This window comes from Erinaceus europaeus, chromosome 12, assembly GCF_950295315.1.
Source record: "Erinaceus europaeus chromosome 12, mEriEur2.1, whole genome shotgun sequence".
NCBI classification, from domain to species: Eukaryota; Metazoa; Chordata; class Mammalia; order Eulipotyphla; family Erinaceidae; genus Erinaceus; species Erinaceus europaeus.
The window spans coordinates 41,030,825-41,050,598 of NC_080173.1; the positions used below are offsets into that span (position 1 = coordinate 41,030,825).

The 19,774-nt window shown below is 45.9% G+C and overlaps 2 protein-coding genes across 2 annotated transcripts in view; one reads left to right on the plus strand and one right to left on the minus strand.

The window, feature by feature from the left end:
* The first annotated feature begins 3,496 nt into the window (after positions 1–3,496).
* On the plus strand, positions 3,497–7,149 carry PLD6 (phospholipase D family member 6). The gene is made up of 2 exons (XM_007529684.3): positions 3,497–4,019; positions 6,627–7,149. Exons 1-2 carry the CDS (start codon positions 3,590–3,592, stop codon positions 6,872–6,874), a joined length of 678 nt encoding a protein of 225 aa, XP_007529746.1. The 5' UTR covers positions 3,497–3,589; the 3' UTR covers positions 6,875–7,149.
* A 4,644-nt stretch (positions 7,150–11,793) lies between these two features.
* The window catches only part of MPRIP (myosin phosphatase Rho interacting protein), a 130,736-nt gene continuing 122,755 nt past the window's right edge, over positions 11,794–19,774 (minus strand). The window contains exon 24 of the mRNA XM_060202494.1: positions 11,794–17,930. Within this exon, the coding sequence (XP_060058477.1) occupies positions 17,859–17,930 (72 nt within the window). The 3' untranslated portion in view covers positions 11,794–17,858. The remainder of the gene's footprint in view (positions 17,931–19,774) is intronic.

Genomic DNA, 19,774 nt, shown 5'->3' on the forward strand with positions numbered 1-19,774 from the left:
TTACAGATTAACCTATTCCTAGTTGAATTTCTCAGTGAACAAAGGGCACTCCCCAAGCAATCATAACAGTTTTACCTCACCAACCCATCCCCAAAAGAGAAGAGCTCACTGAAGAAAACCTGCCTTTTCTGAAGCCTAATAAACTAAAAGTCCCCAATACAGATCACTGAAATACGTCAACTGGAGGAGAGACAGAAGGAACCACCTTTACTAGGGGGTCAAGACAAGAGCCCTGAAAATTTTCCAAAATACACTAGATACATGTAAGTGTATTTGGAATTTTATTCATATGCCAGAGATATGTAAGCTTAAGTTATACACTGAAAACCATGAATCACTATGAAAGAAAGAGGAAAATGGACATTCCATGCCTGTGGAGTGGGAAAATCAACATTTAAATTATAAAGAACAATACACAGACAATGCAGTCCCTATCAAAACCCCAACAAACTAGAACAAATGTGATAGAGGTTTATCTTTACCCACAAATGACCCAAAATTACTATAGTGATTCTCAGAAAAAGGAAAAAAAAAAAAAAGGATGAAGGCATTAGAGCTATAGTGACAAATTTTGTGGTACTTGCACAAAATGGGCACTCAAATCTGGATGGGAGTTGGACAGTTATTTTATGGACAATTAATATGGAGAGTTAATCACAAAGGTGCCCAGAACATTACATGAAGATTCCTCTCAATAAATGGTGTTGGGAAAACTAGGTTAAAGATTGAAACTAGACTACCACATGTCACCATACACAAGTCCACACAAAAATGGATCAAAGACTTAGATGTTAGACCAGAAACCATAAAACAGATGGTACATGACCTCTGCTCCAGAAAGATCTTTAGAAACTCCAGTCCAACAGCAAGGGAAAAGAAAAGAAAATCACATTAAACTGAGAAACTTCCGCCAGCAAAGGTACCGTCAACAAGACACCCTACTGATTGGGAAAAGATGTTTATACACCATACATCAGATCAGCTATATAACAATAAAAAAAAAACTCAGCAGAAGCAGTACTACCACCATTAAAAAAAAAAAAAGGGGCTGGGTGGTAGTGCAGTGGGTAAAACACAGGTGGCACGAATCGCAAGGACCGGTGTAAAGATCCCAGTTCGAGCCCCCAGCTCCCCACCTGCAGGATAGTTGCTTCACAGGTGGTGGGTGAAGCAGGTCTGCAGGTGTCTATTTTTCCTCCTCTGCCTTCCCCTCCTCTTTCAATTTCTCTCTGTCCTATCCAACAACAGCAGCTATGACAACAATAACAATAATAGCTGTGTGGTCTGGGAGGTGGCACAGTGGATAAGGTGTGGGACTCTCAAGCATGAGGGTCCTGAGTTCAATCCCCGGCAGCACATGTACCAGAGTGATATCTGGTTCTTTCTCTCTCTTCCTATCTTTCTCATTAATAAATAAATAAAATATTTAATAAAAAACAATAACTACAACAAATGCAACAACAAGGGTGACAAAATTGGAAAAATAGCCTGCAGGAGCAGTGGATTCCTGGTGCTGGCACCCAGCCCCAGCAATAACCCTGGAGGCAAAAAAAAAAAAAAAAAAAAAAGGAAAGGATCCAGACAGCTCCTTCACCAAAGATGGTATTCAGATGGCCAAGATGGGGGTGGGTGGTGGCACACCTGGTTGAGGGCACACATTACAATGCGCAAGAACCCAGGTTTGAGCCCCTGGTCCTTGCTGCAGGGGGAAAGCTTTGTGAGCGGTGAAGCAGAGTTGTGGGTGTCTCAGTCTCTCTCCCTATCTCCCCTTTCTCTATTTCTGGCTATCTCTATCCAATAAATAGATAATTTAAAAAATTTTAAAAAAAAGATGGGCAAGAAGTGTTAACAAAAAAATGCTCAAAGTCATGGCTGGGGAGATAGCACAGTGGTTATGCAAAAGACTGCCTGAGACTCTGAGGTCCCACGTTCAGTCCCCAGGACCACCATCAGCCAGAGCTGAGCAGTGCTATAGTCTCTTATTAAAATACATTTAAAAAAACCCTGTAGAACTCAAGTTAACAAAAGGGATGGGGGTTTGCAGGGGCTGCAGTGGGGAGGGGGTCTGGTAGACTTCAGTGGAAGGATACTTGTTCTTTAGTGGTGGTGGTGGTGATGGAATGATGGAGTTAGCAGATTCTGAGGAGGTGACAGGTTGTACTTTTAAAACATTTATAGGGGAGTCGGATGGTAGTGCAGCGAGTTAAGCACATGTGGCGCAAGCGCAAGGACTGGCGTAAGGATCCCAGTTCAAGCCCAGGGCTCCCCACCTGCAGGGGAGTCGTTTCACAGGCGGTGAAGCAGGTCTGCAGGTGTCTTTCTCTCGCCATCTCTGTCTTCCCCTCCTCTCTTCCATTTCTCTCTGTCCTAACAACGACTACATCAATAACAACAATAATAACTACAACAATAAAACAAGGGCAACAAAAGGGGAATAAATATTAAAAAAAACACAACAAAAAACATAGACCTGTAAACCAAGGTTATCATAAAAAGCAAATTTTTCAATGGCCATCTTGGGGGCTGGCTGGGAGACTCAGTGGGTAGGGGACACACTTTATTGTGACTCTCCTCCTCCCCCAGTGAAATCTAGCATCCCTGGGGCAGACGCATGGCCATCCTCCTCTTCAGCTGGCTGAACAGCGCAGGCATCCTTCAGCATCAAGGCTGCACTGGATGGTCAGCAGGATCACAAGGTGCCCAGCACGGTAGGGTTAACCCAGCCACAGGTTCAGTGTTGGCATTGCCTCTCCAGCCTTGCCCAGCTTAACTGTCGGGTTCTGGGGCAAAATGGCACAGGTCCCCCTGGAGCAGGTGTCCAGGAAGTGACCTTAGGCGACCCGGTACTGGGTGCAGAGGACAGTGTGGAAAGGTTTATTGAAAGCCTCACCCAGCATGGTGTGATATGGTACTACCATTTATTAAGACCAAATAGGGGGGGAGTCGGTCGGTAGTGCAGCGGGTTAAGAGCACGTGGCGCAAAGCGCAAGGACCGGCATAAGGATGCGGGTTCGAGCCCCCGGCTCCCCACCTGCAAGGGGGTCGCTTTACAGGCGGTGAAGCAGGTCTACAGGTGTCTGTCTTTCTCTCCCCGTCTTCCCCTCCTCTCTCCTTTTCTCTCTGTCCTATCTAACGACGACAATAATAACAACAACAATGAAAAACAACAAGGACAACAAAGGGAAAATAAATATAAAGAAAAAAAATCCTTAAAAAAAAACAAAGACCAAATAGGGTCCACTGCTTAGAGAAAAGCTGCACTTAGCATGGGACTACCAAGCGCTTATGACTGGCAGGTGCAGGTGCAAGCTCAGGCGCAGAAGACCGGGTCAGTAGTCACTAAGTGCACAGGCACTGAATGTGCACGTATCTGGCAGGCGCGCCAGGACGGAGCGCACGGGCGGGCATACGCAGGCGCATTGGGCATCAGATGTACGCGGCCCAATGAGGGCGCAGGCGCGGTGGGCGTCAGATGTTCGTAACCGGCGGGGGCGCAGGCGCAGAGTGAGGTGCACGTGCGCAACAGGCGCGTTAGCTTGAAGCACGTGGGCTTGCGCAGGCGCAGTGAGTGCAGAGGGCCTGAGACAACATGGAGCGGTTTAGCTGGCAAGTGGCGGCTGGGGCAGCAGTGGGTCTCGCTCTGGCCCTGGAGGCATTGCCAGCCGTGCTGCTCTGGCTGCGGGGCGGGCGGCAGCGCTGTCTCCGGCGTGAAGTCCTGTTCTTCCCGTCGCAAGTGACGTGTACTGAGGCGCTGCTGCAGGCCCCAGGCGCGGCCCCGACCGGGCTCCCCACCGACTGCCCGTGCAGCCTGCCGCACTGCGAGAGCTCCCTGAGCCGCCTACTACGCGCCTTGCTGGCCGCCCGCGCAAGCCTGGAGCTCTGCCTCTTCGCCTTCTCCAGCCCGCAGCTGGGTCGCGCGGTGCAGCTGCTGCACCAGCGCGGCGTGCGGGTGCGTGTGGTCACCGACTGCGACTACATGGCGCTCAACGGCTCGCAGATTGGCCTGCTGCGCAAAGCGGGTAGGTGGGGCGCGGGCGGCGGCCGCGGCAGCTGCGTGTCGCATGGTCGTGGTCATCGGGGCCAGGCAAGGAGGGCTGACTGGGGTCGGGGGTGAGTTGCTGGGGCTTGGGGCCTGCAAGTTACCGTCACAGGTCCAGGGACAGCTGAGACCCCCCCCTTGTTTTCCATGTTTCCTTGTGGGGTCAGTGCCCTGTCTTCCCTGGGGCCCCGCTTCTCCCGGGCTGGTGGACTAGTTCACTTGCACTGCTTTTCCACGTGCACAACTCAGGTTTGAGTCCAGCCCCCACTGCATTGAAAGAAGCTTTGATGCTGTGGTTTCTCTCTCTCTCCCTCTCTGCCTCTATTTAAAGATACATTTAAAAAGCACAAGAATTATTTGTTGCTAATCTGGAAACCAATTTAATGTGAACGTCTTGTACTTTTAATTTTCATTTATTTATTTATTTATGAGAAAGATAAGAGGAGAGAGAAAGAACCAGACATCACTCTGGCACATGTGCTGCCGGGGATCAAACTTGGGACCTCGTGCTTGAGAGGCCAATGCTTTACCATTGCACCACCTCCTGGACCATGTACTTTAATTTTCTAAGTCCGATGAGACTGTGAAACAGTTTATTTTCAACTTCTTTTAATATTTATTTATTTATTCCCTGTTGTTGCCCTTGTTTTTTATTGTTGTAATTATTGTTATCGATGTTGTCATTTTGGATAGGACAGAGAGAAATGGAGAGAGGAGGGCAAGACAGAGGGGGAGAGAAAGACACCTGCAGACCTGCTTCACCGCTTGTGAAGCGACCTCCTTGCAGGTGGGGAGCTGGGGGCTTGAACCGGGATCCGTAAGCCAGTCCTTGTGCCTTGTGCCACCTGTGCTTAACCCACTGCGCTACCGCCCGACTCCCTATTTTCAACTTTTAAGTCATATTTATTTTCTATTTATTTTCCCTTTTTGTTGCCCTTGTTTTATTGTTGTTGTAGTTATTGTTGATGATTGTTGGATAAGACAGAGAAAAAAGGAGAGAGGAGGGGAAGACAGAGAGGGAGAGAAAGACACCTGCAGACCTGCTTCACCGCCTGTGAAGCGACCCTCCCCTGCAGGTGGGGAGCTGGGGGCTGGAAACGGGATCCTTAAGTTGGTCCTTGCGCTTTGCGCTTAACCTGCTGCGCTACCACCTGATTCCCAAGTCATACTTATTTATTTAAATATTTATTTACTCCCTTTTGTTCCCCTTGTTTTATTATTGTAGTTGTTGTTGTTGTTGGGTAGGACAGAGAGAAATGGAGAGAGGAGGGGAAGACAGAGGGGGAGAGAGAGACACCTGCAGACCTGCTTTACCGCTTGTGAAGCGACTCCCCTGCAGGTGGGGAGCCGGGGGTTCGAACTGGGATCCTTGTGTGGGTTGTTGCGCTTTGCGCCATGTGCGCCTAACCCACTTCATTACCACCTGACTCCCCATATTTATTTTTAAAAAACCCAGAGAGAAGGAGAGACACCACAGCACTGGAGCTTCCCCCAGTGTCATCCACATTGTGCAGAGTTGAACCTGGGCCATGCACTTGGAAGGCAGGCATCTTATCCAGTGAGCTGTCACTCTGCCTCAATCATATTACCGGTGATTGAATTCACTGAGCGAATGATTAGTCAGGGGGCATCACTCTGCTGAAGCAGAGACGGGCAGTATAAAAATGGTCCTCCACCAGAGGGGTCTGAGTGCTGTGCAAGACAGCCTGTGAGGTGAAAGGCAACAGTCATCAGCTATAGGTGTGGGAAGCAGGGTCCTGGGAGGAGCTGCTGTGAGGCTGCCTTGTGATAGTGATGAGAAAGGCCTGGGACTCACTGGAGACTCGATGTCCCTGGAGGGCTGGCTCCACTGTGCAGGCTGCTGGTCCCTTGCGAGAAAGTTGTCTGTGCCTGTCCTTCCTGTGTGCTCCTGTGAAGGTCAGTGGGCTGCTGCTTCAGGCCTGGTGCTGTTGACAGGGACTTAACAGCCTTGGGGAGGAGAGACCACAGAGGCTGGGCCAGTGATTTGTGCCTAGAGCACCTCTGCTGGAGTTCCTGAACTAGTTAGTACCTTTGGATATGTTCTTGTTGGTTTAGCTTCCAGAAGCCTGATGGATCCCTCACTCAGATTACAGGTGTGGAGTGGGCTGTCTTCAAAGAGAATTGAACTGTAAGAGTGGTATAGACTCCACAAATGTCTGAAAGTAGATGTCCTATTCGGTGGGATCGCGTAGTGTTTTTTAGGGGTCTGGGAATACTGGTAAGCTTTCCTGCATAGATTAGTACTAATATATTCCCAAAACCATCGAAAACAGACCTACCAAATTACATCTCATAGAAACCTTCACTTTCCGATAGGGGTGTGAATCTGTGTATCTGCCACAGTCTTATTCCTTCTATTCCGGGCCCCTCCCCTAAGGACCGTCAGAGGCCCCTCTCAAGGTTAACCCTTACCCCCAGCATTTCCTCCTGTTCAAGTGTGACATGCTTCTCCTTTCCCCACCCTGGAAACATGGCAAAATTAGTAGCTGCTAGAACATGGACCACACTTGGGAGGAGCTTAGACTTGTGTGAGGCCATGGTGAAGGCCGACTCGTCCTTTTTGCAGGTATTCAGGTTCGGCATGATCAGGACCTTGGTTACATGCACCACAAGTTTGCAATCGTGGACAAGAAGGTGCTCATCACCGGCTCCCTCAACTGGACCACACAGGCCATTCAGAACAACAGAGAGAATGTTTTGATTATGGAGGATGAAGAATATGTGAAGCTTTTTCTGGAAGAATTTGAGCGTATTTGGGAAGAATTTAATCCTACCAAGTATACTTTTTTCCCACAAAAGAAGAGAAGTCACTGAGACTTCTGCTTTTAGAGTTAGAGGGGAGAGTGTTGGTTAAGGTTTATGGTGGTTAATGTTGAAGAACTTTTGGTGCCTTTAGTTGAACCCAAAGCAAACTCCAGAGAGAATGGGACTTCAGTGTGGTCTATGCTCACTGGGTACTGCTTTGAGGTTCAGTGCCAGAGTCTATCTTTCTTGTCAAAAAAACCTCATAGTTAGAAAAAAAAAATCACCTCCACTAAATTGTTTCATTAAAAACTAAGGTAAAATAAAAATGTTTATGTTCAAAGGGATTCTTGTCATATCACTTGTTGTGGGCTGAGTCTTTGTGGAGCCCCACCCTGCCTCTAGTATCCCCTGAAGTCTTTTTAGCTGCTGCTCACAGATATGTGTTCAGACCCTTGTCTGGTGTCTTGGTCTAGAACTGAAGGTCTGTCTCCTGCAGCACAGAAAAGGCACACTGCCTCTCTCAGAACTGGCATCCAGTCCCCTCAGATTCAGATTGTGGGTACTTTTGCAGCCGTGGAGGTAGAGAGCAGGCCTTGCTGTGTGAGGTCTGGGATTTGAGCTCTGGCCCTACATATGCCAGAATGGTTCTCTAGTTTTCTCTCATAAAATAAATAAGTAAATCTTAAAAAAATTTTAAAACAAACAAATAGTGATTGTTGTTTATTAATAAAGTACAAATTTTGCAGAGGGGAAGCAACATATAGCTATTTAGAAAACATCAGTCAAGATAGGAGCCTAAAGGTGCCACTCAGGTCTAGGAGACCAGGAGTAATGTGAGCCTTTTTTTTAAAAAAGATTTTTTATTTATTACAGAGAGATAGTGAGAGGGGGGAGATAGAGAGGAAAAGAGACAGAGACATCTGTATCCCTGCTTCATAATTTGTGAAGCTTTGTCTCTGCAGGTCAGGACCAGGGACTTGAACCTGGGTCCTTGCACACTGTAATGTGAACGCTTAACGAAGTGCACCACCACTTGGCCCCTCAAGACCAGGGGTTATTGTGCTCCCACTTTAGGTGTGATTGCCCACCTGTCCTGTGAAGTGGGTCATGTGGCAGTACCCCCAGGAGTGCTGAGGTGTCTGCTGGTGTGCAGGAAAGATGCAGAGAAGTCACCTAGCTGAGCTACCCAGATTGCTGCTTCAAGTATTGCTTGAAATAATTTCAAGAGGGGGGCTGGACAGTGGCACACCTGGTTGAGTGCACATTACCATACACAAACCCAGTCCCCACCTGCAGGGGGAAAACCTTATGAGTGGTGAAGTAGTGTTGCACTGCTCTCTAATCAATCAATCAAATCTTTCTCTCTTTTTCTGTCTTATTGAATAGAGACAGAAATTGAGAGAGAAAGGGAGGTAATAGGGGAGGTAGAGGGAGAGAGACAGACGCCTGCAGCCCTCTTTCACCACATGAAGCTTTCCCCCATGTTGCAGTGCTCTTTCCCTCCTCTCTCTACCCCCTTTCCTTTCCCTTTTTTTTTTTTTTGGGTCTCTAACAAATCAAATATTAAAACAAAAACAAAAACTTCAGTAAGTTATTTCAGAGGCCAGGTCATGGTACTCCAGTTGAGCACACACCTTATCATATGCAAGTACCTCGGTTCAAGCTCCCAGTCCCCATCTGCAAAGAGAAAGTTTCACAAGTGGTGGATCAGGACTTCAGTGTCTCTTTCCCTTCCTCCCGGTTTCTCCCTTCTCTCTCAATATCTCTTCTATCAAATAATAAATATTAAAAATAATTTAAGATTTTTATGAAATTTTTATTTAGTATAATTTTGGGGGGGCCCTGGGAACTGGTATCATAGATAAAGCTTTCAAGCATGAGGTCCCAAGATCAACCTCTGGAATCACATGCCAAAGTGATGCTCTACTTCTCTATTTCCTTTCTCTTATTTTATTAATAAATAAATCTTAAAATATAATTTCTTGATATTGCTTATTTTTATCATCAGCAATGAGAAATTGAATCTAACAAAAAGTTTCTGTTGTTAACTTTTCTGAGAACTTCTAGTGAGCTAAGACTGCCTGAGAGCATGGGGGAGGGGGGACCAAAGATAGTACTGCAATTTCCCTATACATAGTAGAGGCTGTTTTGCTTCCATTTAGGATTTTGCACGAAGTGATACTGAGGCCCTGAACTGCAGACTGGCCAAGTATGTGTGGCATGCCCAGGGTGGCAGGGCTAGGACCTGGGTTCACCTGGCCAGCAGGGGAGCTGGTGGCATCTACATCAGAGGCTAGGTTCCCAGGGTTAACTGTCAGGGAAAGCAAACAGGCCAAGCAATTCACATTTGCCTAGTATACTTAAGTGTCTTTGTTCGAAGGAATGGTTATCTGGAAGGTGGTTGATGGGTTATCACTGTGGGACTCTCCCATCTGACATTCCTCAGGCAGGTGATAATGAACCAGTGGTCTGAGTCTGGAAGGCTGGGAAGGCACTTATGTGGCATGTGTGCCATCTAAAGTTGCTCTCTTTGCTTACAAGGAAGGACCTGTCCTGGCTCCTAGAACAACTTTAAGAACATTCCTCCCAGAAAACTTGGCAGTTACTTTATGATAGTCTAGAACATATCCCTTCTTACTATGACCCTTCATTTCCCCAAATAGGCTCTCAGACAACTTTGTGGTTTTGGTTCAATGTTATTTTATTTTTCATTATTTCTGGGACCTTGTGCATGCATGATTTTTCCACTCTGGGCCTTTTCAGATACAGATATTCAGAGACAGAGGGAGAAATACCACAGCACCAGTGCTGTGGCACCTTGCATATAGTGCCAGGAACTTGAACCTAGCCTGTGAGCATGGATGGCAAAGCATGAAGGCTACTTGGTGAGCTATTTCTTTGGGCTCACAAAGTTGTTATTTTATAAGATGTATAGATACATCAGGTTTTGTGCATAAACACTGGCACAATTATGTTTAGTTAAAACTTTTGTGGCTTAGGGAAAAAAAGTGTGCTAGCAATATATGGCCGTAGCTATCTGTTCACAGTTGTCAAGTACAGCAAAAATGTTTGGATGAACCAATGCAAAATATGTTCTACTGCCTTTTGAAACTACCAGTTACTTCTCAAGTAACACTTCATTATCATAAAATATGCAGTTCACTGGTTTTTAACATAGAGTTGCACAACCACTATTACATTCCAGAGCATTGTCATCATAGCATTCCACTTGCAGTCTCTCTCCACTCTCTAATATTCATGGCACCTAATATTCCTCTGTGGATTTCCCTGTTGTGGACATTTCATGTCAGTGGTACCCTACAACATGTGGCATTTATATCTGTCTTTTTTTTTACTTAGTGTATTTTTGTTAACCATTCATATAGCCTGTATTTCACTTTTTATAACAATGGTATTCCATCATATGGATCCACCACATTTATAGACCCACTAACCAGCTGATACATACTCAAGTTTGTTACATTTTTTTAAATTGCCACCAGGGTTATTGCTGAGGCTTGGTGCCAGCACTGAATAAACTTTTATTTTCTTTTGTTTTGATAGGACAGAGAAACTGAGAGGGGAGTGGGAGATTGCTCATGCAGCAATCCCTCTGCAGGTGGAAAGCAGGGGCTCCTGCATTTTAATGCATGCATGTAGCTGGGTGCACCACTGCCTGGCCCTCCACTTTTTGGATATTACAAATGTTATGGTAAATAATAATGTACAAGTATTTGTGTGGAATTTGCTTTTATTCCTCTTGAGTACATACATATCCAGGAGTGGATTGGTGAGTTATAGCATCATTTTCCATTTGCCATACTTTTCCAAATTGGTGGCACCATTTTCCATTCCTGCTAGCCCACATCCTCCCTAACAATTTCCTTTCTGATTATAGCCAATCTTTTGGGTATGAGGGAGTATTTTATTGTGATTCTGATGACAGATGATATTTATCATCTTCTTTATATACTTGTCATTTATACCTAGTTCGGAGAAATGTCTGTTAAAATCCACTGCCCATTTTCACATTGGGCTGCCTTTTTATTATGAATTTGTCATATATTCTAGATACAAATCCCTTATCAGAAAAATGACTTGCAAGTATTTCCTCCCATTTTTTAAGTAGTCTTTTCACTTTTTTGATAGGACTGTAAGTAGCAATTAGTGATTTTTGTTTTGGTTGCCTGTGCTTTGGTGTTTTTTATCAGAGAAATCATTGCACAGCCCCAGGTTACAAAGACTTGATCCTGTTTTCTTCTAGTAGTCTTTTATATTTAGATCCATTTTGAACTCGTGTGTGCGTATGGTATGAGATAGTTAATTTAAGATTTATTTTTGGGGTCTGATGATGGTATACTTGGTAGAGTGTATGTTACCATGTGTGAGGGCTTGGGTTCAAGTTTCTGATCCTCACCTTAGTGGGAAGCCTTCATGAGTGGTGGAGCAGGCTGCAGGTCTCTTTCTCTCTCCCTGTTTCCCCTGTCCCTATGAATTTCGGTCTCTATTTAAAAAGGAAAGAAAAATAAAAATCAGAAGGGCTGCCAAGAGTGGCAGATTCATCATGCAGGTACTGAGTCCCAGCAGTAACCCTAACGGCAATTTAAAAAAATCACATACACTACACGTGTGTGTGCCTGCGCGCGCACGCGTGTATGACAAAAACTTTATTTTTATAAGCAGTCTCTTAAAAATGCTGATAATTTCAAACTTTAAAAACACTGTAGGGATGGTAGCTCACTTGGATAGTATGCTGCTTTGATATGTGTACAACCATGGTTAAAGCCCAGCCCCCACTGCATTGAAAAAAGCATTTTGTGCTGTGGTTAGTTTCTCTCTCCCTGTGTCTTCATCCAAGACAAATACTATAAAGAAAAAATGTTATTAAAGTTAAACTAATGCCACTATAAATATCTAGGCTACTGACCACTTTATGACTTTTGATATATTTTGTATTTGTCAAACAAAATAAAATTCAAAGCATGAACAGGGTGATGCAAAAATAGTTTATTGTGATACAGTTAGGTAAAGTTAGGTAGTATTTACAAAATAGAAATGACCAGCTGTATCCACAGGAATCTAGCATGTCACACAAAGGAATAAATATCTTGACAAAGTAATACTTCAGTTTTAGCGAACAGTTGATCAGAGACTTTAAAGCAACAAATTAAGCCATTAAGTCTTGAATTGTCAAGAGAGAAAGTGAGAGCAAACCCAGGCTGTTCTCTTGAGGACCCCTGCTGCCTGACAAGCTGCCCAGCCTGGGGGTTCCCCTCCACAATCTGTACCTCCACCCTCAGCCCCAGCTCTGTAGCTGGGGGCTATGTGGTGAGGCCTTTACTGGTTTTTGCACCTACTTGTTTACCCAGGGAACATCATCATTAGCATTAGTATAGAACTGAAACACCAGCTAACATGCTGTTTGTTCTTTGCACAAGGATCAGTAGCTTTGAATTGACTGCTGTGGACTATTTCCAAACTTGCCACTGCACTTTTTTTTTGTTTAACTTTTCATTTTGTTCTTCCTACATAAGTTCCTACAAAAGTTTGGCAGAATATATTTTTATCTTCAATAGTTGAATTGAGACACTCACCCTGACAGAAAAGTAGGATATTTATGAGAAAAGTCATTATAAATTGTGATGGTTGAGAAGCCACTTATGAGACTTCACATTTAATAAATATTAGTCTGGAAAAACCATATGAATTAATTTCCATCACTTAAATGGTTTTGAGTCCCAAAAGTCAGTATATTAATACTAAAGTTCATTTTATTTGAGATTTTGTGATATAAACATAACACAGTAGTGAACTGTGTTTTTTTTTTTTTTTTTTTTACAGCCTATTCCTAGCTTACTAGAAATTAAAACTGAGATATGTGATAATAAAGATGAAGAGCCAAGTGTGTGGGAAATGTGACAGGTAGTGGGTAGACAGACATAACTGCTTTTCCAAAACATAATTCCTTCAGTGAGTTCATAGTGCACCCTGGGGTGGGCAGACAGACACTGCTTCATTCACCCCAGGAGAACAGAATACTGTCCCAGATGGCGTGACCATATTGGATGATGCAGTTCTTACACATTTTCCTTAGAATGACACACAGTAGTGAAATGTGTAGCCCTGCCCAGTGTGTCATCAGCCACCTAGAGTTCTAGTAGTACTAGGTGAGCCTCCCCACTGTTACATCAGTATGATGGGCCTGGCCAGGACAGAACTATGGTTTCTTCTACTCTCCTGACTGTCCCTGAGGACTTTAAAGCAGCTCTACCAAGAATAAGTGCAGATGTCCCATTATCTGAGAGTAGAATGCTCCTATGTGGTCTGATTTGGTAGGTTATGGGATGGGGGACTATTACCATTAATCTGTATGGGAAATGTGGTGTTTCCAGACCTCCCCAAATAACCTACCAAACCAAAACATTCTACTTTCAGATGATGGGGAAGATCTGAATTAAGAGTTCTTTTAATGAAATATAAAGAAGCAAGATTGTTTAACTTTATGTATCCTTTAAGCCACTTGTTAAATGACAAAAATTTTTAAAAGACATTTGTTAAAAAACATTTCCTTATGTTCAGCCATCAAGTTGCAGATGCTTCCCTGACACCAACCTGACTTCCCTGGGTAGACAACCTCACCTCCCCAGAGTCCTGTTTCATTAGGGAAAGACAGAAACAGGCTAGGAGTAGGGACTGATCTGTCAATGCCCCTTTCAGTGGGGAAGCAATTACAGAAGCCAGACCTGCACCCCATAGTGATCCTGGGTCCATACTCCCAGAGGGATAAAGAATAAGAAAGCTTCCAATGGAGAGGAAGGGATATGGAGCTCTGGTGGTGGGAATGTGGAGATTGTGTGGAAATGTACCCCTCTTATCTTACAATCTTGTCAGTCACTATTAAATCACTAATAATAATAATAATAAAACACTTCCTTATGTTGTTGGGTGGGCTCAATGTACTCAAAACTATTTCCCTGTTTTAGGGATATAGTGTTTTTTTATTTTTAATGTACTTTGTCATAAAAATCCCTGCAGTTACTTCTGAGTAATATTTATATTCTGTGCTAATATACAGGTCATTTTGAAGTAGACACAGCTGCTTTTAAATACAGGCAGAAATGGGACAGACACCACAGGCGTGTATAGAGTGACTTCACTAGGAGGGTGTGGAGGCAGGGCCAGCTGTCCCACATGGGTAATCTAGTGTTACTTATATCTTCAGACTCTGGTAAATTTTTGCTGAGGAAGACTTCAGAAAAGGGAGACTGCTTCCTTTCATAAAGAAACAAGAAGACTTGAAACAAAGCATTCTCTCATGGGCCAAAGAATGAGGCTGGATCTTTCCCAGCACACTTGTTTGAGAGAAGTTCATTCCCACATTTGGTTTATGTCACATCTTTTTCTCAAGAACTGCACTTTAGGCTGGTGCTTATTTAAGTCTTCAACTTTAGAAAGCCTGACCTTGCCAAAAGCTCTCTGTACAGGTGTGAAAATGTACAAAACTACACCTAAATACAATGTATATCTACCTCTTCAGAGCTGTTTGAGGGCTGATCTGACTTGGTCTACAGGGAGAACCCTCCTTGGGGTGAAGTTTGGCCTGAGTACTCACACCCCCGGGTGTGGCTGTGCAGAAACCCAGGGGAGGCTCACAAACTAGCAAACACTCAGAGCCAAGTCTGGAAACCCCTCAGGTTAAGTTTTTAGCATCTGCAGGTGATGCTTTAGTGAAGCAGGCTAGAGTTCTATTCTCAAAACACCTCAAAGGGGAGGAGAGAGTGCCTGGTGGGAAATGGTGTGCAGACAGATACCTTGATTTTAAGAGCCTTCTGAATAAGTGGCTTTTCAGCTGCATTTCCTGTCTTTTCAAAGATTGGCAGCTATACCGGGACACTAAGAATTGTCTGCTTGTCTCAGCTGAATGACAGCACTATGGTGAGTGACTCAGGATTCTCAGGAGACACTGATGAGAAACTTCCAGTGGGAACTACCAAACACTTTCCTGCTCTTAATTCCTTTTTAAGTATAATACAATATTTCCTTGTCGTTTGTAAAACTTTAAATCCCCTTCTCCTTTCATAGTAGCGTGTGTCTGGACAATGATAAGCAAATTTGTTTTCTGGAAAAATTAAGGTTATGGGTCCTATTTTCTCTGAATGGAAACAGCTCAGACATCTGGAGAGCTGTCTCAGGACAGGGGTTTCAGTGGGTGGACAGTGTGTGTAGAGCCACGGAGAGCTCATAAGCATAAGGTATGGGTGGGATAGAGAGCTCTTCTCTCACTGTGGAGTCAGGCAAGGCCAAAGGGACCTGACTATCCCCTTCTGTGGCCTTCAGAAATGAGGAGTCACACCAAATGTGGGAAGAAACAAACCTGTGGGAAAGCCTTGTTATGTGCCTGCACATTTCCTGTTGGAGAAGGAGGCTCCAATGTGTACTCAGCTACCAGGCCCATCTACCCTCACAAGAAGTTGGTGCAGCAGATAAAATGTTGGAGTCTGAGTTTGGGTACTGACAAACCCACACTTGCCTGCATGGTACCTTCCACTGTAGGAGTCTGAGCTTGTGGTACTAGAACCCCCACAAGCTCAGACTCAATTTGATGTCTCACAGTATGAGCCTTCCAGTAGCCAAGTGCCCCTCTTGCTACCTCACCCACACTGTTGCACCTCTGAGGAGTCACCTGGAGTGCCAGTGCAGGAGCCAGATCAGCAGGACATGGCACCATGGGAGTGTGTGTCCACAGCTGTTCACAAACCACTCACAGCAGCAGGCAAATCAAGTCAGCTGTGCTGTTTCCCCATCATTGTTTGCTACAGTCTACTTGCAGGTCCCAGCTTACAAATGATGTAACACATATTCACAGAACAGTTACAGCCTCAAGTGCCATCCATGTGGGCACCCTCCTCCTGTGCCCACTGAGGATAGAGGTTAGCTTGACCCCACAGCCTTATACTCCCTGGGCTCAAGAGCAGCAGTCCTCCCCAGGCTGGGGCATGAGGGATAAAGTGGGGACATGGTGAGACTCTAAGGAAGCAAGATGGATTCCATTCTGCACCAGCCAGTAGCTATCACTCTGCAGTGACATGCAGAGCTGCCTGATTAGCCTTCATAGCCCACTTCCTGGAACCCTCTGGGCTGCAGGAGCCCAGGGGAGCAAGGCCTGTCACTGCTGGCCCAGTGGTGGTGGTGGTGGTGGTCCTACAAAGGCCTTCCTCCCTGGGTTGGGCCCTAGTGTGCCAAATGCTATCCTCAAGTATTTGTCCTCAGATTCCTGAGGTCTGACCTGAAAAAGTTCAGATGTGATCTCAAGATATGTGGGCTCAAGAGGGAGCCTGGCTGGAAACCTGGGGGTGGTGGCGGGGCTTGAAGCACAGCAGGAGTCATGGAACTGCACCCGAGGAAGTGAGTCCTTAGCAGCGGGACACAAGACCACATGTCCAGACAGCCTGCCTGAGCCTTCCAGCACAGTCTGGTACAGAGCATGGTGCCAGCCCTGGAGACATCCACAGATCTGGCACAGTGTGGCCCACAGGCTTCTGCAGGGTCTTTTGTCTAAAAGGGCTACTTTTACATGGTAGCGACAGGGGGGTCTGAAATGTATTTAAAAGCATTTCTCTTGCCCTTAAAAATAATGGGCTGGTAGCAAAGGAATGTCTGCTATTGCTTAAATGCTTAGAGACTTGTGCACAAAGGGGTGAGGGTGAAGGGGTGCAGGGGTGCAGGGGGCACCTTCTACTGCTGGGGAGCCGGTGGGGTTCAGGTCCAGGACCTTGCTTGCCCTTGAACTTTCTCCAGATGTTCATTAACAACCCCAGAAACAGGGCAAGAAGACTTCTATACTTTACTCCCAAAGTACCTGTGTTCATGTTTATACAAGCTCTTGGCAATAAAATCAACACAGTAACAGATACCATGCATCCTCGGTAAGTCCCTTTAAGCCTTCTCCTCCAGTGTTTCCAGCGTACTCTGGAGGGAACAGAACCAGGTTCCCTCTGGGTTAGGTGGTGTTCATACTCAATATTGTTTAATATCACTATATACTGATAATGGAGTTTATGGTTTTCATGGGACCCTAGTAGAACAACAAAGGTAAGGTTTTTCAGGGCAGTGTTTTGTGGTCAGTCAATATGGGATACTGAAGAACATGTACATGTCTCCTCTCAACCTTTTCAAAAGCAAAATTCTTTTCTAAGTGGCTGTAGGAATACATCATCTTCTCTCATGAGAGACTCTCTAGGGGACTCATCATTTGCAACTCCAGCCTGCAACCCCAGGCCACAGGCCAGCCATCTAGGGAGCTAGAAGACCAGGGTTACTGCTGACAGAGAGGAGATAGTGGAGGAAAGGAATGAGAGGGTCAGGGGTTTTGTGCAAGATTTAATAAAAAACAAAGATAGGAATGGTTGCTTTCCACATTTTCCAGGTTGTGAAAGGTTTACGATTATCTGGGGTGCGGGTCTAAAGCTGCGTTAGTGGAACAAATACAAATGCTATCCTCCAGCCAGGCCAGAGGTGGCGCCCACCGCAGAGATGAACCAAGTCCTGGGCCTGTGCCTCCAGCTCTGTGCCAGTGGGTTGTCAGTGCTGTGAGCCAAGCTAAAACCTCATCCTGACAGCTTGTTCTCTCCCTAAGTGACCAGATCAGAGCCCTGCAGACAGATGAGCAGTGGCGCTCAGGCTTTGGACCTGGTCCCAGTAGGGCCCTCAGAGAGACACTAGCTTATCCAGGCTGCTGGGCCTTAATACTGACAGTGACTGTGGGCGACAGCAGCAGGGAGGGGCTCTCACTCTGAGAAAGCCGGACTGGCCCCCCTGAGCCCCACTTTTGGCTAAGGTTAGAATGCCATGAAAACAAAGCTTGGATCAAAGGAAGTCAGAATCAACATGGCAGGGAGTAGTGTGGACAACCCATAAACCAGTCTTTCATGCATCCATACCCACAGTTAATGATGACAATAATAATAAAAAAATAAAGGTACAGACAAAAAGCAGCACTCTGGTTGTGCTACCGCCAGCGGGGAGGGCGTGTTCGGGCTGAATGGGGACACGGCTAGTCTTTCTTCAAGTCCCTGGATTCAAAGAGCTTCAAGCGTTCCTGCACCGTCAGGCCTTCCTTCAGACTCTGGGGGAGAAAGAGCAGGACAACCTTCAGCCACTGGCCAGTGAGGGGAAGGCTGACAGGAGTGGCGTAGGGTGGGGCAGAGCAGGAGCTCCTGGAGAGATTAGTGAGGCATGCTGAGGAGAGCCGTCCCCTGTGAAATGGCAGTGTTATCTGGATGGCAGAGAGATTGCAGAAATAAGACCTCGTGTGTAGGGAGCTGGACTCAGAGCTTAGTGCTCTTTAGAAAAGCAGCAGTCAGATGACTCAGCAAGAAGAGCAGATCATGTCAGAACCACAACCCCCCTTTCCTCTGTGACTGAACTTGATGTCTCTTGTAGCACCAGTATGGAGGGGTTCTCATCACCCCAACTCTGGCTGCACCCTGACACACTCTTGGTGTTCTCCGGAGAGAAACCTCCCTGGATCTGTTGTCACAGAGATGAGAGCTTGGGAAAAGTCTCAGGGCTATGCCCATACTGCTCATGTAGGACCTCACCCAAGTTTAAGTCTGCATATCCTGGGATGAATGACTCTTTCCTCACCTGGGAAACAACTTGTCCTGCTTTTTCACATGGAGATTCTTAGTTTCTGAGAAAAAAAACAAACAAAAAAACTGCCTTTTCAACGTGTGACTGGGGATGAATGGAACCCTGCACTGGCTCAGTTGCCATCTCTGATCTTTCTGGAAAGTCTCAAGTCATAGTAGGAATCACCAAATTCCTAGATGCATGTGCCAGAGCTGACAGAAACAGGCCCAAATAACAAATAGGAAGCTGAAGGGGCTGCCCATGAAGGGTCTGATGACACATCAATTTCAGCCCAGACATGTTAAGAAGCAGTAAGTGCAGGTCATTTGGCAGCATCTGTTGTGGCAGTTCTGGGAGAGGCTGGGTCTGGGTGGCTAGCCCTGAGGCTCTGGAGGGCATCTGCGAGCCGGATCTGTGGACATAGGCTTATTCTATGTCATGGGGTGGGGGCGAGGGTTTTCCTCAGTTTCACCCACAACAGTTCTGCTGCTTTTTAATGCTGGGCAAGTAAGTGTGTGTAAATGAATATACACTTTTTTTTTTTTTTTACCAGAGCACTGCTAAGCTCTGGCTTATAGAGGTGCTGGGGATTGAACCTGGGACCTTTGGTACCTCAGGCACCTCAGGCATGAAAGATATTTTGCATAACCATCCCTCAGCCCCAGTATACATTTTTAAAGTAAATGTTTTTATCGCTAAATCTTTGGAAATGCATAGGCTCAGACAGACTTGAGCCTAAATAGCAAACAGTTAGGGTCACTTGGAAAGCCAGTCACTAACTGCTGGAAAACAGGAGCAAACTGACAACCCATTCCAGTGCCCAGTCTCCTGTGCTCACCCTTCAGCTCAGGATCATTTGACGCATAGCCAGCCCTGCACAGCAGAGGCCCATGGGGCCATAACACCACTCTAGCTAGGACTTCCTGAGCGCCAGCATGCCTCCTGCCTGCACTGTCAGACACTTCCTGTGATGGCCCCTATAAGGGTGTGGTACCAGAGGTGGGCGCCTTCCTCCGACAATCACGCACAGCGCCACAGTGAGCCCCCACTCAAGGAAGCCCACATGGTGAAAGAAACCTGCTCTCAGGCCTTAAGCCTAGAAATGAATGCTGGTCTGCTCTGAAGCAGTGTGTGCTGCACACTTTAACTTTATGGTTGCCAGCACTTTCTACCCCATGGAGAGAGGCAGGTGTAGAAACAGAACCTGTAAGAAAGCTAAAAACCTATGCACATCAGATCCCACCTTGAGAAGCTCCAGTGGAGGTGAGGGCGGGGCTCAGCAGCAGAGCACACACAAGAACCCTGGGGCCATCACTGCTACTTCACACACTAAAGTGG